This window comes from Mytilus galloprovincialis, chromosome 1 (genome assembly GCF_965363235.1).
Source record: "Mytilus galloprovincialis chromosome 1, xbMytGall1.hap1.1, whole genome shotgun sequence".
Taxonomy (NCBI): domain Eukaryota; kingdom Metazoa; phylum Mollusca; class Bivalvia; order Mytilida; family Mytilidae; genus Mytilus; species Mytilus galloprovincialis.
The window spans coordinates 62,054,788-62,080,721 of NC_134838.1; the positions used below are offsets into that span (position 1 = coordinate 62,054,788).

Here is a 25,934-nt window from a genome sequence, read left to right on the forward strand (position 1 = left end):
AACTTGGCTATCATGTGTAAAATCATACAAGTGTTCGGTAAACAGGAAGTTGTCGAGTGATGAATCTGAAAACGCATCACACGGTATAGCTGACTTATATCAAGTCTGAAACCAAATATCAGAAATCCTGGTAGTGCAGTTCCTGAGAAAAATGTGACGAAAATTTTCAACTTGGCTATCATATGTAAAATCATACAAGTGTTCGGTAAACAGGAAGTTGTCGAGTGATGAACCTGAAAACGCATCACACAGTATAGCTGACTTATATCAAGCCTGAAACCAAATTTCAGAAATCCTGGTAGTGTAGTTCCTGAGAAAAATGTGACCAAAAATATTCATGGGACAGACTGACGGAAGGACAGACAGAGGTAAAACAGTATACCCCCCTTTTTTTCAAAGCAGGGGTATAATAATAGCAAAGGGTTAGTGTATGAATATTCTTTATAGCAGATTAATTTATTGCAAAAGCTTGTAATATAATTTCAACAATATTCATGCAGAGAGTATTTAATTGTATAGCAAAGCTTGCAACAGTGTTTAAAACAATATTATCCAATATGTGCCATATTTTTAGCTTAATTTTCAAATCAGGATTTAATTACTATTATCAAAATATATCATAGATCTTAAAAAAGGCTAGAAAGAAAATAGCAATTTTTGTTTTACAATCAATATACAATTATTGACTTTTGATGAGGTTGATACAATGATTTATCAACCCCAGAGATGTGATATTCACCAAGGCCAACGGCCGAGGTGAATATCACATTTATGGGGTTGATAAATCATTGTATCAACTGATATCAAAAGTCAACAATTGCTTTATTATATGACTCTTTAGTTCCCAGATTCATTTTAATATTTTTAGATTGTGAAATATATCCTCGGTTAGATGGTATTTTGCCTAGACTGTTTTTATTTTATGCTTGGGATTTGATTTTTAGGCATATTTAAGTCTGCATAATCCTTTTCTATCAAAATCTTCTTAATTTCCTCATTATTTAATTTTATTTATACATCCCTTAAATAGCTAACAAGAATTCCCAGTTTCTATATTTAGGTACACGGACGCTGTTCCAAATCTTATATTAACCTCTCGTGATTTTTGCCGCGGTGAATATAATGTTTTATCAAAGAGGATTTCCTATGCTTTTAGCCAATGAGAAAACAGAAAATTTATAGTCATATAATAATAGGTTATAGCTTTCTGTTCATGACATCAAAATAATAACTAAATATATTTTATCATTATGTTTGTCAAGAAATCATTTAGAATTTTGGAAAATTGATACAAAATGTTTGATGTCAAAACTAACCCAATTAAGGATCGAGGGACATGAATGCATGCTTTTACATATTATCTTGTTTGCCATTATGAGACTCAATTGCTATTCAGTCATCATCCCATATCATGGAAATAGTTCTAATGCTGATATATCGATCTACATTGACTTTTGAAAGTCTTTTGCTTTTTGTCACACTGACATTATTCCCAATTCCTCATACAAAATTAATTTGCAAAATGTTTCACATACCATAATGAGATACTAGTGACATAAATCCCAGGTAATATATACTTACCACATAAGTATATTTTATATTTTCTGCTGTATATATTTCTCCATTAACAGTTACTTGTATACCGATTGACCTACCAGTTGCATTTCCTGTTATACAGCTAATTCTAAAAAAAAAAAAAACTTTCTGCTATTACTAAGAATCAAAACTCTTTTTTGAAAAAAATGTGAATATAGGAGTTTCAATAAAACTTATACCAAAATTATATTTTAAATTTTGGTTCAAATATTTCATTAGCAATCTTTAAAAAAAAATACTTTACATTAGCATCATGTCAGACCCAAAGTGACTCCTTGTTTCTTAGAATTTTTCTGAAAGACATCTCATTTTGTTGATATCAATTTATAAAAGAAAAAAAGCATCTAACAAGTGAAACTGCTAGATACTGCTGACTGATGATACCCCCTTCAAAAACTTGATGGTAAACAGGAAGTTGTTGAGTGATGGATCTGAAAACACATCAAAGGGTATAGCTGACTTATATGAACCCAGAACCAAATATCAGAAATCCTTGTAATTTGAAGTGCCTGACAAAAATGTGATGAAAATTTTCACCTTGGTTATCATGTGTAAAATGATGCAAGTGATTGTTAAACAGGAAATTGTTGAGTGATGAATCTGAAAACCCATTATACAGTTTAGCAGACAGGTATAAACCCTGAATCCAAATTTCAGAAATCCTTGTATTGTAGTTCCTGAGAAAATAGCGATGAAAAATATTCATGGGACAGAGGGAAGGACTGGCTGATGGACTGATGGAAGAAAGGATAGACAGAGGTAAAACAGTATACCACCATTCTTTTAAAAGCAGTGGTATATAATTAAATGAAAAATAAAATAAATGGAGAATGTGACTTGTATGTGTCTATGGGCCACAGATGCTCCCGCTTGTAAATATGCATCAGACAACTTCCAAATACAGATGCAGGATTCAATAGGCCATTTGCTAATTATCGAATTGATTCTGTTATTACACACTTTTTAATCAAATTACTTCACTTTATCAATTGTAGACTGGTTCTATACCAAACAAATGATGTGTCTGCGGTTTAATTAATTAATGAAAAATAACTTCTGGTGACAAATGTATTTAGCTAAACAACAAATTAATGTAAATAAAAGATTTGAAAAATTTAAAGGTTACTCATATTACGCACAGGTAAATTTGCTCTTTCCACTAGCTCTCCATTGTTAACAAAAATTTATGTCCCTCATAAGGGAGACAACAACAAAAAAATCTCTAATTACAGGGTCAATTAAGGGAATCGGCAAATAGACTATTAGCATGATTAGTGTAAAGACTGTTATGTGACTATAAGCTTTGTGTGAAAGTTTCATAACATTGGGTTGATGCAACTAAAGAGAACAGAAACAAGTCAGAATTAGCAATTTTTCCATATCATAAAGGGGCATTACTGAAGTTAAAATAATGCCACCCAATTACAAACTTAATCTGTGTTTTGTGGTAAATAAGCATTGTTTACAAGTTTAAGGACATTTGATTGTGGCAAACTAAAGTTAAGAGAATGTAAACAAAAATTTAGCAATTTTATGTTCATAAAGATGGATAACTCATGAACAGTAAAAGTGAAACTACCCAATTTTTATCTTGATCTGTGTTTTGTGGTAATATGTTATTGTGAATAAGTTTTACACTATTTGGTTGAGTCAGACTAAAAAAAGAGAAAAGAAACATGAACAGTCAGAGTGATGACACTCAATTTTGAACTTGATCTGTGTTTTGAGCAAATATGCATTGTGTATAAGTTTAAGAATATTTGGTTGAGGCAATCAAAAGTTAGATAACAAAAACCAATTTTGGGAATGTTCCTGATGGATAGATGGGACCGAGTGAGTGAGTGAGGCAGATGGGACAGATGGACATGAGTAACATTTAATGCCCCCGCCCCTACTGCCAGGGCATAAAAAAAATGCACATGATATAAATGTGTTAAGCTTATTCTTATTTGCATTTAAAAGAATCTGCAAAAGAAAAATAGGTTTCTGGTAGATCCTTAAAGTGGTTTCCCCTAACAACTTATCCCTGTCAAGCTCAGCAGCTGGCCAAAATAACATATACATTCTGTTCAGTAGTAATGGAGAAAACATAGACAGCAATATGTGTTAGACCACCAGACAGACAAGCCTGGTTATAGATAGTCTATTTCTAAATAGGCCTTAAGGTAAATAATCATTTATCAGGTTTTATTTGTCAAACACAAAAACCAAAAAATTGCTATAAATTTTGTCAGAAATTAACTCTAAACAATTAAATCAGTGTTTTAATATATATATTGAACAGATTGAAGATAAAGTATTGATATTTAATAAATACAACATCATAACATGCAGTTCTATGCGTTGAAACATGTATTTTTGTATTTATTCAATGAAACAATAGAATTTAATTAACAAAAGTTTAAATAGACTGACGGTGACCAAATGGTCCAAGTACACAGTTATTTCGTAGTGCATTTCTTTAAGACAATAAATGAAAATAAAAAAAATCCCACCTGCACTTTCTGAATCATATTTTTACAGTGTGTTGTACTACTTTTGGGACGAATTATATCAAAATTATAGAAAACTTCATCAGCTCTAACTCAAAATATGGATAATTTTATGTTAAGGGGATCTTGAAAACTTTTGACAGCTTCCGAAGTGCTATTTTTTTACCTTTTTCAGCTGGACCTAATCACTACTTTACATTAATATTTATGACCAAAATTTTTTTACAGTGTCATTTCACCCACCTACTTTTTATATGAGGAATACAACATGGAGAAATAAATTTGGAAGGGGTATAACAAAAATTGGCAAGTAACACACTGTCCACACTAAGGACTATATTCGTAGACAACGAAAATCAAAGGACGATAACTGTGTACTCGGACCTAATAGGATAGAAAAAGTTGACCAATCTTAATAAAACTTAGTATGACTAAAGCCTAATATATTATAAGACTGCTTACGAAGTTCATAGCAATAGAATATATATTATAGACAATATGATTAATTCTATATTCAAGTTTGCGTGTTAAATTTAGACGTTAAAATTGAGAAATTTCAACTATCAACATTTGGGGCTTTTAAATTTAAAATGTTGCAAAAAAATACTTTTAAAATGCCTTAATATTTAATACATCATGTATTTAAAGCAATAGAGTACTAATTTGGTATATCAGACTTAGCATAGTTATTCAAAAGTTAAATTTATATGAGCATGTGCCTAAACATGAAGGTTTTTCCAATGAAGGGGGCCTTAAGTGAAGATGTAATATTTTCCAGCAATTTTAAATTTGTTAAGCTTTTAGACTATAAATAATCCTTACATATGTATTTAATGTACTTTAAGTGGAAAGAAAACTTGCAAGTAACAGATCATATTAGTTTAAAAGGGTCGTAGGCCGTAGCACATATTTACATTTAAAAATGTATATTGAAGCTATAGGAAATAAAAATTTGTGTCTTTTCTATCATTTCTATACTCAGGTGACATGATACAATAAATCTGAGCACAAAAAGGCTCTTACATTCAACTTTTTTAGCAGACAGAATGGTCTGATACAAAGATTTTTCACTTTTTAGTGAAAACTTGCATGCAATTTTAGTCTCAACAGGCTTATATTTGAACCACATGCTATCCTACAGAAGTGAAGAAAGATACTATGTGAAATGAAACAGGTACAAAAGACATTGTTAAGTGCTTTTTATACAAATTTAGTGAGGTCTTTATTATGGATTTCAACTTTTATGTGCCATGCTCCTCACATTTAACTTGATCCGAACAGGGTGTTAGACGAGGGTCATATATACAACACATTTTGCTCATTTTGTCTGAGATAATCTTCTTTTCTGTAGATTCAAGAGTTCACAAATGAGTAATACAACTGGATTAAATCATAGAAACACAAAAATTGACCAATGAAAACATGTCAGATAGAAAGTCAGAATGCCACTTATGCATCAAAATTGAACTAGAGGCTCTAAAGAGCCTGTGTCACTCACCTTGGTATATGTGAATATTAAACAAAGGAAGCAGATGGATTCATGACAAAATTGTGTTTTGTTGATGGTGATGTGTTTTTAAATCTTACTTTACTAAACAGTCTTGCTGCTTACAATTATCTCTATCTATAATGAACTTGGCCCAGTAGTATCAGTGGAAATGTTAATTAAAAATTTACAAATTTATGAAAATTGTTAAAAATTGACTATAAAGGACAATAACTCCTTAGGGGGTCAATTGACCAATTCGGTCATGTTGACTTATTTATAGATCCTACTTTGCTGAACATTATTGCTGTTTACAGTTTATCTTTATCTATAATAATATTCAAGATAATAACCAAAAAAAGCAAAATTTTTCTTAAAAATTACCGATTCACGGACAGCAACCCAACAACGGGTTGTCAGATTCATCTGAAAATTACAGGGCAGATAGATATTGATCTGATAAGCAATTTTACCCATTGTCAGATTTGCTCTAAATGCTTTGGTTTTTGAGTTATAAGCCAAAAACTGCATTTGACCCCTATGTTCTATTTTTAGCCGTGGCGGCCATCTTGGTTGATTGACCGGGTCACACCACACATTTTTTAAACTAGATACCCAAATGATGATTGTGGCCAAGTTTGGTTTGATTTGGCCCAGTAGTTTCAGAGGAGAAGATTTTTGTAAAAGCTAACGCCGGACGACAACGGTCAACGGACGCCGGACGCAAAGTGATGAGAAAAGCTCACTTGGCCCTTTGGACCAGGTGAGCTACAAAGCTAAGAAATGCTTATTTTGACCCTATAATGCCAAAATTGGTCATTTTTGCAGAAGTTCTATCAAATAAAAGTTAAAATCCTTTAGTTTTATGCTATTTGACGAATTGACACCATCAAATCATTCAGGGAAGTTGCCAAGGTACAGATTCTATATTTTCCTGATTTCACATGCAGTTCTATGCGTTGAAACATGTATTTTTGTATTTATTCAATGGAACAATAGAATTTAATTAACAAAAGTTTAAATAGACTGACGGTGACCAAATGGTCCAAGTACACAGTTATTTCGTAGTGCATTTTATTAAGACAATAAATGAAAATAAAAGAAATCCAACCTGGGCTTTTACAGTGTGTTGTACTACGTTTGGGACAAGTTATATCAAAATTATAGAAAACTTCATCAGCTCTAACTCAAAATATGGACAATTTTATGTTAAGGGGTTCTTGAAAACTTTTGACAGCTTCCGAGGTGCTTATTTTTTACCTTGTTCAGCTGGACCTAATCACTACTTTACATTAATATTTATGACCAAAATTTTTTTACAGTGTCATTTCACCCACCTACTTTTTATATGAGAAATACAACATGGAGAAATAAATTTGGAAGGGGTATAACAAAAATTGGCAAGTAACACACTGTCCACACTAAGGACTATATTCGTGGACAACGAAAATCAAAGGACAATAACTTTGTACTCAGACCTAATAGGATAGAAAAAGTTGAATCTGTGGAAAAGTTTCATATCATTTGCAATAATGTGTTGGTATAACAAATGAGGTACAACTTGATATACAGAAAAATATTTATATTGTGCTAAAGCTTTTGGTTATATCTATTTTGTATTGGTGACAAATAGCATGTAAAGGCAAAAGGACTATTTGGTTTTAGACCGTTGGTTTTCCCTTTTGAATGGTTTTACACTAGTAATTTTGGGGCCCTTTATAGCTTGTTGTTCGGTGTGAGCCAAGGCTCCGTGTTGAAGGCCGTACTTTAACCTATAATGGTTTACTTTTTAAATTGTTATTTGGATGGATAGTTTTCTCATTGGCACTCACACCACATCTTCCTATATCTATCTTGTGAGACAGCTACAAAATATAATATTAAATTGCTTACTTTTTAGAAGGTTTTACTACTGTAACATTTGTACACTCTGTACCACTTATCGTAACTGTAATGGCATCATCTTGGTTACCCACATTTTTACCTTCCAAAGTAACAAGTGTGCCACCAAAATTAGGTCCAGATGATGGTTCCAACTAAAATACATATAACAATTATACTGTATGATAACCAATTGTGATAACTATTCCCCCCTTTTCTATACAAATCTTGTTTTGATACCTGTAAATAAAAAAATAAAAACATTGATATTTATTAATAGAAATATACTTATACAGTGTTGTTCCATTTTGAAGGCCTCATGAGACTTGGAGATGAAGTACAGCAACAAGTGAATCTGTAAGCTACTGCTCAATAATGAAAACCCTGACGACTAAAAGTAAACTAAACAGGAAGTGACAAGATTCCAATTTAACCCTAAATAGTTATCCTGTAACTGTAAACAGTGAGATTTTCATGGCAGTTTAATTTTCTCTCTATTTTTGCGGTAACACTTGAAATGTGAAGATAAAATGACAGCGAAAATTTCAAGGAAACTTTATTCATAAGATAAACACCATACATCTCTATATTATAAAAAGGATATGTAGAGGACCACTGTATAACACATATTTTACAGACGACAAATCGATACCTCTAATTGTAAATGAAAAGCAATGTTGGGATTCATGACTTAAACTCAAGTAAACAAAGCATTACTTGAAGCATTGAAGACATCTCAAGTAAGCGGACATTACGAATATTGTTTTGTAAACAACACTGGTTACAAATATGTTAATAACACCTATCAATCAGTCATAAAAGTATAATACCTCCATGAATCTGCTACACAGATTAATCTGAGCAAAAGATAGATAAATTAGCATTCTAACATGACGTCCTTCAAACACTTTGAGTACACACCCGTGGTAAAATATGAATATATTGCATTGGCTGTTCCGATCATACTCCTATGTCATATGTTTTTTTATGAATGAAGTACCCGACATCATAGAATGATGGCGTAATAATTTAAACATTTTACAGGAAAATACATGCTTCTGATATTGAAAATCATCACAAGGAAAGGTAAACAAAAGATGCTAAAATATGGTATAAGCTCATTTTTTTATACATTGAAGACATATAAGGAAATTATCATTAAAATTCATCCAAATCTATCTTTACTTTGAAGCATTCATAAAGCAAAATCTGGAATCATAGTATAATAAAAATCAAAGAGCAGATTGCTCTGAGGGATACAATTGCCATTGTAAACATGTAGCTGGATAATACTATTTTCAAAACTAATTCAACTGCACAGTCATGTAAAATTTAATATATGTAACCTTAATCGAATAGCCAATACCGGATAGAAGTGTATGAACAATAAACTTAGGTCTGTTGTGTTTTAGTTTTGTACTATCAATTTTAAGTTTACTTTTCTCAGCAGTCACTGAGACTGAGAGAAGGTATTTCACTTTGTATCTTGCCTGTATCACCTATTTTCCTACGTTAATTTGGAGGAACCCCATTCCTAACTCTTTAAATATTTTATTTCCTTTGGGTCAGTGATCATGACTCCTTTCGTACACATTCCTAGGTTAAAATTGAGCTCGTTTTTAATATAATACAACATTTATCGACAAAACGAGTTAATTTTTCTCAACATGTTGTTTTGATTCAGAATTCACAGAAGTTACTTCCAGAAGGGAGACAACTCGATACGATAATATGGAAGACTCCATTTCGCCTAAAGGGGTGTTGAAGTTACTTTTACAATGTGGACTACATTTGTTTAATTCAAATGATGCATATGATTTAAAATTATGCAACAACAATAACCCTCAATAGCAGACATACATAGAAAGGATCCCATGAGTTATAAATTAATCAATTGAGTATAGGGGAATCCAGAGCAACCATTCAATCTAATACCCCTTGAAGTCAAGAAACTATAGGCATGCACATAATTAACTTAACAAACCCTGGAGTAAGAACGTATATTAAATGTTAATTAAACAACCTAGATGGTTCTCTATTTCTTTATGGAAGTACATTATCAAATATTAGTTTCATAACAGTGACATATAAGAAAAACTCCACTTCAGTTCTTATATGACAGAAATAGATTTATCAGAATTCAGAGAACTCTTGCATTTTTATCACAACTGGGGACTTCCCTCTGACGCACTGTTTCTAAATTTATAAAAACACCAAATATAAATACTGCTGAATTCTGATTTTCCGTGTTGTTAAAAACAGGCATATAAGTCGAGGGAAATATCAAACATGAAGATTATGAATAGAACATTATAGGAAAGTTGTTTATGTTCAATCCATTTGCTTGTTTTTACCTTTTAAACCAAGACAATCATAAGACTCTCAGATGTTCCTTAATGTTTAGAATAAAACGGTTGACGTGAGGGCATGACACCCTGAGCCAATCATATAAGTCTACAGATTGCTTGAAAGCAATCGTATCCCAAAAACTGTCCATCTTGCCTATAGTGTGGTGATTCCTGCTATAATTGCTGTTAGAAATCTATTAAAACATTACAATTGGGTTGTATATATGAAAGATTGAACGATTTGGCCCCTAAAGGGGATATAAACTAAAGGCTTTAACGAGCTTGTGGCACTCTCTAACACTGAAGACAAGAATTAAAGTGATAATCCAATTGGGGGGAGGGGGATGGGAGGTACAACATATTTAGAAAACACACCAGATGTATGCCTTACATTATAAAGATAACATTATAGCTTATATCACCTTTGATATTGATATACTGCATTTTTTGTCCTCAGGCCTGTTAGAATTGCCCTGGCCTCTACAGTCATCTTGTTCTGTATATTTGCAGGAGCCACACCAATCACACTTATAGCCTTGGATTTTCTTGTATTTACAATATCCACAACTCTCATCACCAAAGTCTTTACAGTTATAGACTATTAAATAAAATTCAAAACCATATATGAAGTTACTCATCAAACACTTTATGTGATGAAAAAATATTGAACATTCAAATCAGATATACTATATCCTGTATACTGCAACTGGACCACTTCCTGTTGTTTCATTGTTTCACAAATAGAAACATAGCGATTTCTATTAACAATGACTTCACTGGCAAAAGGAAATTACAGCTGCATTAAGAACACATGATAAGTAAATTTATCTTGTCCATATTGAAATTTTTCCGAGAATATATGGAATATTTAGAATTGGCTTAAAAAAGGCAACAGAAGTATACAGATGTTTAAAACTTATAAATTGATAGAAAAAAAATCCATGTCACAAACCAAAACCGAGGGAAACACATTAAATATAAGAGGAGAATGATGACACAACATTAAAATGTAACACACACAGAAACAAATTAAGCATGTTAAGCATTAGACAAAATCTGATGAGAATAACAAATATAACATCAAAACTAAATACATGAATTTGGGATAGAAAAGTACCGTGACACGTCTTATAATAATGTGAATTCACACTCAAATATTAGAGGAAACAAACGACACAAAAGAAACACAACATTAAAAAGTAACACACACAGAAATGAACTATAATATAACAATGACCATATTCCTGACTTGGTACACGACATTTTTTTAAAGAAAAAAGTGGTGGGTTGAACCTGGTTTTGTGGCATGCTAAACCTCCTGCTTTAATGGCCATGTTAAATTTAACATTAAAATGACAACACAATAACTAAAATAGCTCTGTAAAAAAAATGCACATGGATATAATCTGGCATATCCATACCTGCCAACTTTTCAAAATGCCCATGGGGTTTTTGTGTGCAAGATGGAGGTCATAGTCCTAAAAAAAACCTTCAAGGGGTCCAACAAATACATTTTAATGTTGTTTTTTGGCTTCTTCATACTTTTATACGCCTAAAGTCATTGTAAAATTAATTGTTTTGTTTAAAATAGATGTTTCAAAATTTCAATTTGGGAGCCTCCATTGGGGAAATCCCCTGTAAATAGTGACAGTTGGCAGGTATGCATATCAATCTTGCCTTAAATATGTTGTTATGAATGTTAAAATTTCCCATAACTTTGTATAGACACACAAGAAAATTTTCACTATCAAAATCAGCAGGCCTACACTTACCAATACCAACAACAGTGTAAATTAGTTTGTAGTAGTTTGATCAAAGCATACTTTATGAATATGACATATAAATAAATTGTTTCCTTGGGTGCAGATGGATATGACCAAAGAGGTCCAACCCTGAACAGTTGGGGAAAAACTGAACACAATATTTGCACTTGATACAGGTCTAAATTTGGATTGAAATTAAATATTTGATACAGAATAACTGTAGTCTAAGAAATTTAAATGGTTATATGATATGAATTTAGACACCCCTTTCTTTTGAAAAATACAATAATATTTGAAGAAATTTTCTTTTTAATATCTGAAATCTTGAGGAAAAAATTGTCCCCACCACCTAAATTCACCCCTTCTCCAATTATTTGCTTAACATTCCCTACCTATTTCCAAAAAAAAATCTTTCCCTCAATATATGATCATCATCTCAATTGGCTAAAATTAAAATACCTTCATCAGCATTTCATAGTAACTTCTAAAAATAAATTGACAACTAATCACCTCAAAACAAAATTTATTACCACTGATCATGAACCCTTTAATATACACTATTATCATATTATATATACTTCCATCACAGTATTTGATGTTTCTAGAAACAGCTAAAATATAATTCATACTAGAACTAGGAGACAACTTAACATAAATTTAAAAGCATTGTAAGGGAGGTAATCTAAATATAACATTGTAATTATTCCATTTTAATGTTTATTTAATCAAACATAACAAATCTTATAGCCTTAGGACCAAAATTTGGACCAATTAGAAAATGGGACAAACAACCAAACACACAGTTGAATTCAGAATATGAAAAAAATGTACTAATAATAGCATGAAAAATTGTAATACTCAGCAAAAAGTCCCAACATAAAGAATCAAAGCTTTCTCAAAATCAATAAAGAGCAGTAATCCAAAATTATTGTTCTCTTCTATATACTGTAAAAATATCATGCATCAAACAAATGCTATCCCTTATATAATGTTTAACAGTCCAATATCCATTTCATAAAGATCCAAAGACCATTGATTGTCCATTAACCAGGAAACCCTTGTTTTCCCCCTATTTTGCCCCTTATCCCGAAATGGTTTGACTGATGGTATGGAAACCTATGGTACAATTTCAGAGAGATCCATACACTGTTCAACAAGTTATTTTCTGGAAACTAGAAAATGCTTAATTGGGCCCCTTTTTGGCTCCTAATTCCTTTTTAAAGTGTCAGGACCATAACCCCAAAAAAATCATTCCCAACCTTCATTTTGTGGTCAAACCTTTTTTTCCCCATTCATTTATTCTATAGTTATTGTCCATAAACCAAATATCTTTGGATGGAGCTGACAATGATGACAATGCAAGTCTGAAATAATGAAAAAAATCCTCAAATAGTTCTGTAATAGAAGACGAACAACTTCAACATATTTGAAAAATAACTGTGAAAATTAATAATTAAGGGATCTGGGTTGAAAACGTTAGAAGTTGGTTTCACAAAACTTGTTAATTCTTTCATAAAAATCTTGCAGTTCAAGTCACAGAATAAGGTAGTTCAAAGCAGGGTTTCCAAAACGGTTGTATATTCGGGACAAGTCCAATAAATTATATAAATGACTTGTTGTGTCATGCCTGAAACAGTCATTTTAATATAGTTTAGAAGAAAAAAACCTACATTTTAATATATTTCAGAAAAAAATTGAAGTTAATACCTTCTTTTTGACCTGACCTTTTGCAGGTTACTTTACCTGTTCAGGCAACAGGTAAACTATTTTGTATGGGACATTGATTGGTCTAGTATTGAAAGTTATTTTCTTAAATTTCAGTCAACAAGATTCAGTTTACCAGAAAATGTATAAAAATATGATTTGATAAAATTTTAACTTGGTCTATGTGAATATTAAACAAAGGACACATTTGAATTCATGACAAAATTGTGTTTTGGTGATGGTGATGTGTTTGTACATCTTACTTTACTGAACATTCTTGCTGCTTACAAACATTCTATCTATATTGAACTTGGCCTAAGAGTTTCAGTCGAAAATGTTAATTAAAATTTACAAATTTTATGAAAATTGTTAAAAATTGACTTTAAAGGGCAATAACTCCTTATGGGGTCAATTGACCATTTAGGTCATGTTGACTTATTTTTAAGTCTTACTTTGCTGTACATTGTTGCTCTTTACAGTTTATCTCTATCTATAATAATATTCAAGATAATAACAAAAAACAACGAAATTTCCTTAAAATGACTAATTCAGGGGCATCAACCAAACAGCGGTTTGTCCGATCCATCTGAAAATTTCATGGCAGATAGATCTTGACCTGATAAACAATTTTACTCCCTGTTAGATTTGCTCTAAATGCTTTGGTTTTAGAGTTATAAGCCAAAAACTGCATTTGACCCCTATGTTCTATTTTTAGCCGTGGCGGCCATCTTGGTTGGTTGGCCGGGTCACGCCACACATTTTTTAAACTAGATACCCCAATGATGATTGCGGCCAAGTTTGTTTAAATTTGGCCTGGTAGTTTCAGAGAAGAAGATTTTTGTAAAAGATTACTAAGATTTACGAAAAATGGTTAAAAATTGACTATAAAGGGCAATAACTCCTAAAGGGGTCAACTGACCACTTTGATTATGTTGACTTATTAGTAGATCTTACTTTGCTGAACATTATTGTTGTTAACAGTTTATCTTTATCTATTATAATATTCAAGATAACCAAAAACAGCAAAATTTCCCTAAAATTACCAATTCAGGGGCAGCAACCCAACAACAGGTTGTCTGATTCATCTGAAAATTTCAGGGCAGATAGATCTTGACCTGGTGAACATTTTTACCCCATGTCAGATTTGCTCTAAATGCTTTGGTTTTTGAGTTATAAGCCAAAAACTGCATTTTACCCCTATGTTCTATTTTTAGCCGTGGCGGCCATCTTGGTTGGTTGGCGGGGTCACGCCACACAATTTTTAAACTAGATACCCCAATGATGATTATGGCCAAGCTGGATTAATTTGGCCCAGCAGTTTCAGAGGAGAAGATTTTTGTAAAAGTTAACGACGACGGATGCAGGACGACGACGGACGACGCCGGACGCCGGACGCCAAGTGATGAGAAAAGCTCACTTGGCCCTTTGGGCCAGGTGAGCTAAAAATGTAGTCTACTTTAAACATATTTTATGTCAGAAAATTCTATGTTGTTCAACCTAGTACACATGTGCACAGAGTTGAGAATCAATTATGCACCTGAATTTTCAAAATTGCGAAAAATATCATTGAACCCTATATCTAACCTTCTTGTCGAGTCATTTCCTGTAGAAAAAAAAGTGAAAAGATCTACTTTTAAACTCAATTGTGCTTTGTTAACCTTCATGGATTTCACATATAAGTCTCTGGTCCGTGTTTTACCATTGTCAAGTCAACATCCAATAATAGAAAAACTACTTTTATAAACGAAAAGGAAGTTATTTATAGAGTAATTTTGCACAAATAAAGAGTCTTAGACATATATTAATGCTCTGATGTTGCACCATCAGAATGGTGCACTGTCAATTTAACAGTTAGCTTCAGAACATTGAATTAATATTTAAATAAAATCAAATACCGTGTTTGTGTCGATCATAATTCATATGATCATTATGATGACCAACTGATTACTATGGTTGTCGTTTGTTAATAAGTCTTAAGGGATTAAAATTGGGATAACACAAAAATGTCCTGCTGGCTCAAATATGTTTTGGGAGCCCTGGTTCAAAGCCAATAATAAGTAATAAAAAAATAAAGTATCTTAAATTTAATCCCAAGTCTGAAATAAAGGGCTGCGCTTTAGCGCATGATATGCCCGTTGCTCTTTTAACTTGTCTTTTATACTTTAAATGAATTTATATGATCAACTAGAATAGTGTGAGCCCTGTCAAATACCCCCCCCCCCCCCGCCTCCCCCCCCACCCCCCCAAAAAAAATAAAAAATAAAAATGCACAAAAAAATTGGCACTATTAAGGCTACCTCAAATTTATCTAAGTTTGTTGTCTTAATTTATGTCAATAGATATAAACAATTTATCAAAGTTGCATAAAATTAAGCTTATGTCAATAGATATAAACAATATATCAAAGTTGCATAAAATTTTGTGAAAGTGTTAGTTATTGTCCCAAAATTGGAAAATCCCCCCTTTTTTAAGCATAAAAATTCATAACACTGAAATGTACAATCTAAATTTAGAAAAATTGAAAGGGAGCTTACATCAATAGATATAAACAATTCACCAAAGTTTCATGGACATTGGTGGAAGCCTTTTTGAGTTATTGTCCGAAGTGAGCTTTTCTCATCACTTGGCGTCCGGCGTCTGTCGTCGTCCGTCGTCTGGTGTCCGTTGTCATTAACTTTTACAAAAATCTTCTCCTCTGAAACTACCGGGCCAAATTAATCCAAACTTGGCCACAATCATCATTGATGTATCTAGTTTAAAAATTGTGTTTTTTTACCCGGCCAACCAACCAAGATGGCCGCCATGGCTAAAAATAGAACATAGGGGTTAAATGCAGTTTTTGGCTTATAACTCAAAAACCAAAGCATTTAGAGCAAATCTGACATGGGGTAAAATTATTTATCTGGTCATGATCTATCTGCCCTGAAATTTTAAGATGAATGGGACAACCTGTTGTTGGGTTGCTGCCCCTGAATTGGTTATTTTAAGGAAATTTTGCTGTTTTTGGATATTATCTTGAATATTATTATGGATAGAGATAAACTAAACAGCAAAAATGTTCAGCAAAGTAAGATTTACAAATAAGTCAACAGGACCAAAATGGTCAGTTGACCCCTTTAGGAGTTATTGCCCTTTATAGTCAATTTTTAACCATTTTTCGTAAATCTTAGTTAACTTTTACAAAAATCTTCTCCTCTGAAACCATAGGGCCAAATTTTACCAAACATAGCCAGAATCATTATTAGGCTATCTAGTTTAAAAATTGTGTTTTGTGACCGGGCAAACCAACCAAGATGGCCGCTACGGCTAAAATAGAAAATAGGGGTAAAATGCAGTTTTGGCTTATAACTCAAAAACCAAAGCATTTAGAGCAAATCTGACAAGGGTAAAATTGTTTATCTGGTCAAGATCTACCTGCCCTGAAATTTTTAGATGAATCGGACAACTCGTTATAAGGTTGCTGCCCCTAAATTGGTAATTTTAAGGAAATTTTGCTGTTTTGGGTTATTATCTTCAATATTATTATAGATAGAGATAAACTGTAAACAGCAATAATGTACAGCAATTTAAGACTAAAAAATAAGTCAAAATGACCAAAATGGTCAATTGACCCCCTAAGAAGTTATTGTCCTTTATAATCAATTTTTAACAATTTTCATAAAATTTGTAAATTTTTACTAACATTTTCCACTGAAACTACACGGACAAGTTCATTATAGATAGAGATAATTGATAATTGTAAGCAGCAAGAATGTACAGTAAAGTAAGATGTTCAAACACATCACAATCACCTAAACACAATTTTGTCATGAACTGTCTGCTTCCTTTGTTTAATTTAAATATACCAAGGTGAGCGACACAGGCTCTTAAGAGCCTCTAGTTTATGAATAAAGCCCCATAAATCCCAAAACTTAAAATCTGAAATTGATAAAAATTGAAAAGGCTTACATCAACAGATATAAACAATTCACCAAAGTTTCATGAACATTGGTGAAAGCCTTTTTGAGTTATTGTCCGAAGTGTTGAAAATCCCCCCTTTTTTATGAATAAAGCCCCATAAATCCAAAACTTTAAATCTGAAATTAAAAAAAAACAAAAGGGAGCTTATGTCAATAGATATAAACAATTCACCAAAGTTTCATGGACATTGGTGAAAGCCTTTTTGAGTTATTGTCCGAAGTGTTGAAAATCCCCCCTTTTTTATGAATAAAGCCCCATAAATCCAAAACTTAAAATCTGAAATTAAAAAAAAACGAAAGGGAGCTTACGTCAATAGATATAAACAATTCACTAAAGTTTCATGGAAATTAGTGAAAGTGTTTTTGAGTTATTGTCCAAAGTGTGGACGACGGACGGACGGACAGACGAACGGACGCACAGACCAGAAAACATAATGCCCCTCTACTATCGTAGGTGGGGCATAAAAATAAAGATGACTTACTGCTTATAGTTTTTGAAACAGAGACCAAAACTCAAAAACTTAACATTGACCAATGAATTATGAAAATGAGGTCAAGGTCAGACGAAACAAGTCAGATTGACAAGTACCCATTACAATCATTCCATACACTGCTTATAGTAATTGAGAAACAACCTAATCAAATACTGTGGTTTCATTTATTTTCATGTGTATCAATTTTTATGGACTGAGATAAAGTTGCATTTTTGTGTGTATCTTTTATTACCAAATCATTTCAAATCCTGTATATAAACTAATTGAAACAATTGAAGTGGAGACTTTCAGTAACTGTTTAAAAAATTTGTAAGGGTTCCGTGGAACCCAGTGTTTCACATACTCTTTCTGTTAATTGCAGGCTCAACAAAAATGAGGAAATAAATCAATAAATTATTCCAGTTGATACTATCATTTGATTGTAAGAAGCTCCTGTCCAAGTTAAGTAAAAATCCAGAATAGTTTATGAATCTTATAAATGTTTAAAAACTTTAACTGCAGACTGAATGTAATGTTAACTGGAAGAAAACAAATTTTCCTTCTAGATACTAGCTTTTGATCATAAACAAGCTTCTGTCCAAGTTTGGTTTAATTCCAAAAGAGTATAAGAAAGTTATTAAAATTTTTATAACTTTTACCACAGGGTGAATGTAATATGTCCCGGGAGAAAAACTAAGTCCATTTATAAGTAAAATACGAAAAAAATGTAATTTTAATTTTACAAAAAACCACAGAGTGAATATTTGTTGACGCCGCCGATGTCTACGACGGAATGTAGGATCGCTTAGTCTCGCTTTTTTGACTAAAGTGCTAAGAGACCTTCTCATTTCTGAGAGAACAGATGACAAGCATCCATACCTGTTAACTGTCACTATTTGCGGGGAATTTCCCCCATGGAGGCTCACTAAAGGAAATTTTGAAATAGCAATTGTCCACAATTCTAAACAAAGCAATTAATATTACAATAGCTTTAGGCTTGTAAGGTTGCATTTCTGTAAATATTGACAATGCAATTTCCCAATGTTTGCACCTGTCCTAAGTCAGGAATCTGATGTACAGTAGTTGTCGTTTGTTTATGTAATATATACGTGTTTCTCGTTTCTCGTTTTGTTTATATAGATTAGACTGTTGGTTTTCCCGTTTGAATGGTTTTACACTAGTAATTTTGGGGCCCTTTATAGCTTGTTGTTCGGTGTGAGCCAAGGCTCCGTGTTGAAGGCCGTACTTTAACCTATAATTGTTTACTTTTTAAATTGTTATTTGGATGGAGAGTTGTCTCATTGGCACTCACACCACATCTTCCTATATCTATTATCCTAGAATTGAAAGTTCATTTGCACCACAATTTTTTTCAAAGGTCAAAATATAGGGCTGTGCGGCATATTTTCAACGTTTATATGCCCTGAACTTCTCAGAGTTTAAACTTACACTAATTTCCTTAACTACCCCTACCTTGAATGAAAGGTTGCCACATATTTCAATGTTAACAATATGCACATGTTTATTTACTGGTAACATTCCCAAGTTCTGTCTCTGCAATATGGAACACAGAGAGCATAAATTAACTGGGAACCAGTATGTAAACAAAATTAATTTTCTATGAATATTCAATTTCTCCCCAAAAGAGGCCTGTTTTCAGAAACAGCTGTATTTACAAAGTGCAACCTGTAAAAGTATGAAGAAGCCAAAAAACAACATTTAAAAATATTTGAAGGTCCTGCATGTAAAACCAACATGAGCATTTTGAAAAATGGCAGGTAAGAGCATCATAGTGATGTGACATCTCACACTAGATAAGGGTGAACAAAAATACTGTTTACATTGAAATTTCTGAAGTTTTCCCTCAAAAGGATAACACAATCAACAGTCACTCATTATATATATATATATATATAAAATGACTGAATAAATAGTCAACGATTAATCTTACAGGGCGATGGATCATGTAATATGATTCTGTACACTACAAAATATAAAATATAACAAGTCAAAAAGGGTACAACATCACCATTAAATAACTATAGAATGAACAAATATTAGATATTTCAGATAACAGATATCCTTGAAATTCAAGGATATCTGTTATCCGAAATATCTAATATTTGTTCATTCTATAGTGATTGGAAGGATATCTGTTATCCGAAATATCTAATATTTGTTCATTCTATAGTGATTGGAAGGATATCTGTTATCCGAAATATCTAATATTTGTTCATTCTATAGTTATTGGAAGTATATCTGTTATCCGAAATATCTAATATTTGTTCATTCTATAGTGATTGGAAGGATATCTGTTATCCGAAATATCTAATATTTGTTCATTCTATAGTTATTGGAAGGATATCTGTTATCCGAAATATCTAATATTTGTTCATTCTATAGTTATTATAAGGATATCTGTTATCTGAAATATCTAATATTTGTTCATTCTATAGTTATTTAATGGTGATGTTGTACCCTTTTTGACTTGTTATATATATATATTTATATATACTTTTTCACTTTTTTTGGTCTTTTGGAAAATGTTGTTTGTGCTGTTTTTAGACCCTTCTACAACGAAATTTGTTTTACATACACACATATATATATAAGTCTAAATTGAAAACTATGTTCAAACCTATGATTGCCTTTGATAAAAACCGCAATTTTTATATGTGTGTATGTAAAACAAATTTCGTTGTAGAAGGGTCTAAAAACAGCACAAACAACATATATTTATATTGTAAGGGCAACATATATGAATGAGTCACCTGTAATCAACATACCTTCTAAACTTGAATTACCATCTAATCTTGAACCATTATACTCTAGAAATATTGGTACATGTAGGTTGCCTTGTTTAGAAGGCTACAAAGCAAAGATAAATATATGTTTACTACTTATGTCAGTGTCTCCAAGGCTCTTACTTTGCTCAACTGTCAACAATATTAGTATAAACTTTTATGAAAGTTATCATCTTAATTTGTCATCATGCAGTTAACTTCACCATATATTTTTTTAATATAAATCCTTTATAAAACTTTTCTAGTGGGGCAGCCTTATCCTTTCCTTGTTCCTTGGTCTTTAGTGGATATATAGTTGTTTCATTTGCAGTCATAACAAATTATCTTATTTTTATATAAATAGGTTTCATGTCTAATTTTAAACCTAATGTTTTAACATTTATCCCATTTATCAAAAGTCTAAAATAAACTATTTACAGGGCATTGGCTATGATATTGTGTTGCTTCGTTTCATGTGTATTTTAGTCCAGAGTCCATCTAATTTAAAACTATCGAGTTGACCTCCGATGACCATATAAGCCATGTATTCATAAATAGACAAGTGAAACTGCGAGCTACTGCTCACTGATGATACCCCCGCCACAAGTGGATAATATTAATAGTGTAAAAATATGCAAGTGTTCGGTTAACAGGAAGTTGTTGAGTGATGAGTCTGAAAACGCATCACACGGTAAAGCTGACTTATATAAATCCTGAAACCAAATTTCAGAAATCCTTGTAATGTAGTTCCTGAGAAAAATGTGACGAAAATTTTCAACTTTGCTATCATATGTAAAATCATACAAGTGTTCGGTAAACAGGAAGTTGTCAAGTGATCAATCTGAAAACGCATCACACGGTATAGCTGACTTAAATTAACCCTGAAACCAAATTTCAGAAATCCTTGTATTGTAGTTCCTGAGAAAAATGCGACGAACAATATTCATGGGATGGACGGACTGACTGACGGACTGACGGAAGGACAGACAGAGGTAAAACAGTATACCCCCCTTTTTTAAAGCGGGGGTATAATTTTAAAGCAGGGGTATAATTAAGCAAACTTGTGCAATTGGATTTTTATAGGTCTGTTTAATTTTATATCATAGATAAACAAGAATGGTCCATAGTACACTATTGCCCCAATTGGGCTATCATTTTCTATATTCATTACAATAACCGTGAAATTAGGGTCAAAACTCTAATTTGGCATTAAAATCAGAAAGATATTTTACACAAGGAACATGTGTACTTTGTTTCAAGTTGATACGAAATCAACTTCATCAAAAATTACCTTGACAAAAAACTTAAACCTGAAGCAGGACAGAAGGATGGACGAATGGACACTCAGACTAGAACAAAGAATGTGCCCCCAGTACACGAATGCCCCACTCACACCATCATTTTTTATGTTCAGTGGACCGTGACTTAGTGGTAAAAACTTTAATTTGGCAATAAAATTGGAAAGATCATATCATAGGGAACATGTGTACTAAGTTTGAAGTCGATTGGACTAACCAACTACCTTGACCAAAAACTTTAACCTTGTAAGTTAGTGAATAATTCATTATAAATGTTTCTTAGCTTTATTTAACCAAATTGAACATTTCTAGCTGCCAAAACTCAATTATCATTTCACTATTTCACTTTCATAAATGATTGAACCAATAAAATCATGCTTTATATATTTTTTATATATCTCATAGCTAGTGCCCCTTAAATAGTTCTAAATAATAATTTGTTTATTTCCATATTTGAACTAATTGATACCTTGTTTCAACAAGAAAAATTCTTTACAAAAGGATTGATAGTAACTTTTTGTAATATTAGCAAACTTGACAATATCATTTTTGTATATTACATAAATTCTTTTAGAAATACAAATGTACACAGAAGTCGAAGTCATTGATATACATTGATATACGTAACTCTAGTAGGACTAAATTTTCTTGGGAGTGTATTAGTTTCCAGTGAACATGACAGGAAAATTGTGTATGTATTACTGCAATTGTTTACCTTCAGTAATAATTATAATTAAATAATGATAAAATGTTTCTAATCAATTACCTGTATCATGACATTTTTACACTCAAGGGTTCCGGTTTCTATTCTCTGCACTGAGATTTTTTTTTTATCAATGATGCATTGTAGTTTGCCTTCATCATTCTTCTACATAACAAACAAAAAAAACATGAAAAATAGGAAGATGTATGTTAACTTAATTTGATTTCAAAGAAATTAATAGTGAAAATTTAACATAACATAGCTTATAGTATATACAGGTGTAATAAATGTATATACTTTAAATAATGTGTTACTTAGCCTAAAAGCTGTTGAACTGTTCCACCACTCTCCCAGGTTAGCATAGTAAGTATCTTTAATATTAATATAGATAAAGATAAACTGTATACAGCAATAATGTTCAGCAAACTAAGATCTACATATAAGTCAATATGACCAAAATGGTCTAGTTTATAATTATCAAGATGCTTAATTTCTTGATTGACAACTTATTTGTTATGTTACGTTTGGTAGACGTGTTTTTCAACAAACTATCTGCATTTCAATGAGAACAAACTGTGGTCATCTTCTTGCCTGCTTGTTACTTTATTCTTATGAGGCTGACTTCATAAGGGAACGAATCTTAAGAAGAAAGAAAAGAAGTTAGCAGTATCCTGTAACTTTACTGTCCGCTATATAAATGATGTTCTCTCACTAAATAATTGAAGTTAACATCAGGAAAGCAATTGCAAATGGTGGCAAAGGCCATGTTCACCCCAGCTGTCGGGGTGGCTGTAAAACAGGCAAATGTATATCTGTTAAGCTAAATTTACCCAAGCTTATGTCATCATAATACATTGCACTCGTCTGAAATCTTCTAACATTTCAAAATCAACACTAATAAACACTTAAAGAAAAGAAAAACAAACACAATAAAAAATTAAAAATACATACACTAAGTGATATCTACTAAGAAAAAATAAACAAACAAATATCTTTTTCTCCACAAAAATTGTACAAGTAATTACTTGTATAGTTATATTTGTACATGTAATAACCTTGAACAAAGTTTTTGTACAAGTAAATACCTGTATAAAATAATAATATGTACACAACATACATATTGAATATTCATGGAAAACCACTCCTATGTAAAATATAAAGTTTCACTCTTCACTAAGATAAAAGTAGTATTTGATCTTTCCTACAAATTAAACAAGAATGTGTCCATAGTACATGGATGCTTCACACACACAACCATTTTCTATATTTAATGGACCATGAAAGAGGATTAAAAACTCTAATTTGGCATTAAAATTAAAAGGATCATTATCTGATGCGTTTGTAAACTTTCTTGGAGTGAAACAAGGGGAACCACTATCTCCTCTCTTGTTCCTATTTTTCATAAATGATATAATCAGTGATATACAAGTTGATAACAATGGTGACATATTCGAACTTAATGGTTACCTCATATATTTGATATTATTTGCTGACGATACAGTTCTGCTAGCAAAGTCTCCCGATGCATTGCAAATTTTATTAGATAAACTTTCATTCTACTGCAGGAGATGGAATATAACTGTAAATACGGACAAAACAAAAATTGTCGTTTTTCGAAATGGTTGGAAGCTCGTTACTGACCATTTTTATTTCGAAGGCCAAGAACTTGAAATCGTCAAATCATATATATACCTTGGTATGCTGCTACATTTCAATGGCAAATTTGTTCAAACTCAAAAAAGAATGGCACAACAGGGAGGTAGAGCTCTATCATCTTTAATCAATTCTATGAAAAGAGTATTCGTTGGTCCAATTCAACAGTGTTTTTTATTCAATAGTATGGTTGGATCCGTTCTGAACTATGCGTCCGAGGTGTGGGGATTTCATCGGGCCAACGAAGTAGAATATGTTCGTAATCGTTTTTGTCGATATATACTCAACTTGGGTAAAACTGTTCCAATTTTGTTTTTATGTGGTGAACTCGGACACTTTCCGATGTGTATTTCAAGAAAATATAGAATTGTTAAATATTGGTTGCATTTAATTAAGGACCAACCAAATATTGTGTATGATGTATATAAAGTTTTATGTATTGATGCTACTAATGGCAAAACAAATTGGGCATCCTATGTAAGGGACCTTTTGTTTAGTTTAGGTTTGAATTATATATGGATTAACCAGGATCACATAAATGTGTCATTTGACCTTATTAAATCACGTATCAACGATCAATATTATCAAAGCTGGTATGCTAATATTCATGCCTGTGAAAAACTGTCTATAAATGTTTCAAACTAGATTTTTGTATGGAGAATTATTTACAATATGATTTTAATACCAATATACTTACAAAACTACGTAGTGGAAGCTTAAAATTATATTTAGAAACAGGTCGCTATGACAATATTCCTAGAGACAATCGTATTTGTAAATGTTGTAAAATGAATAATATTGAAGATGAATATCATTTTGTGTTGATTTGTCCTGCATATAGAACACTAAGATGTAATTTTTTGCCAAAGTATTATTGTTCATGGCCAAATACACGAAAGCTAATTTTTCTGTTACAAGCTGGGTCAAAACGCTTAACAAAAAATCTTTGTAATTATCTTAAAGCTGCATGGAAACTAAGATTGCAAATTATCAGTTAATATATATAATTATTCATATTATTATAAGTTATCTCTGCATTTTATTTAATTGTTCTCTGCATTCTGTCATATTTGTCATATTTGTATATACCTTGTTTTATGCTAAAGCAATGTTGTTGCTAATTCATTCATTCATTCATATCACAGGGAACATGCATCAAAAGATATGAAATTTGATCCTTGAGTACTTTGACATGATACCCGCGAGTACTTGAGAGGTTTTTTTTTTCAGATTAATCTTTTACCTCTAGTGAAAAGTTTTAAATTTCGTTGTGATGAGGTATTTTGGTTATTTCCTTTCATAAACCTAAATATAGTATGATGACATTGCTTGACATCATAAGGAAAGGCATACATAATGTTGCAGAACTCTCAAAATATAACTTGATCCTTGGTTATGTGTATTGCTGGTCCTTTTTAGTGTCAAATTATAAAACAATGAATAATGGACTACCCTTTCTAAAAAAATAACCTATATCATAATAGCAATTATTGTTTGTGTGTTCATAAACCTTATCAGTTACTTTGATTTTTCTTTTATTCAGAAATATGATCTGACCCAGATGAAAGTCTTGGAAGGAACAGACTATGCTGGTACTACTGAAACACATGTTCTGATTATAGATAAACCTAACCCAAGAGAAAACGAAAACTGAATCAATCGGGATCCCAATGAAATCCCGGTGAAATTGTTGGGATAAGCCGGGATAAGCATCTGGAGTCTGGATTCCAGTCTAGATGAAACAGGATAAATATCAGACACTGGGATCCCAATCGGGATAACTGTCTGAAGCTGG

General features: G+C 32.0%; 1 protein-coding gene across 6 annotated transcripts in view; it reads right to left on the reverse strand.

Annotated features, from left to right (window-relative positions):
- LOC143080642 (plexin-A2-like) overlaps nucleotides 1-22,573 on the reverse strand; it is a 62,793-nt gene extending 40,220 nt beyond the window's left edge. For all 6 annotated transcript variants that reach the window (XM_076256629.1, XM_076256606.1, XM_076256623.1 and 3 more), the window contains exons 1-5: nucleotides 22,550-22,573; nucleotides 20,489-20,570; nucleotides 10,226-10,401; nucleotides 7,468-7,610; nucleotides 1,582-1,684 (exon numbers count right to left, since the gene is read on the reverse strand). In XM_076256629.1, coding sequence (XP_076112744.1) covers nucleotides 1,582-1,684; nucleotides 7,468-7,610; nucleotides 10,226-10,401; nucleotides 20,489-20,570; nucleotides 22,550-22,558 — 513 coding nt within the window. In that variant the 5' untranslated portion in view covers nucleotides 22,559-22,573. The remainder of the gene's footprint in view (nucleotides 1-1,581; nucleotides 1,685-7,467; nucleotides 7,611-10,225; nucleotides 10,402-20,488; nucleotides 20,571-22,549) is intronic.
- Nucleotides 22,574-25,934: the final 3,361 nt, after the last annotated feature.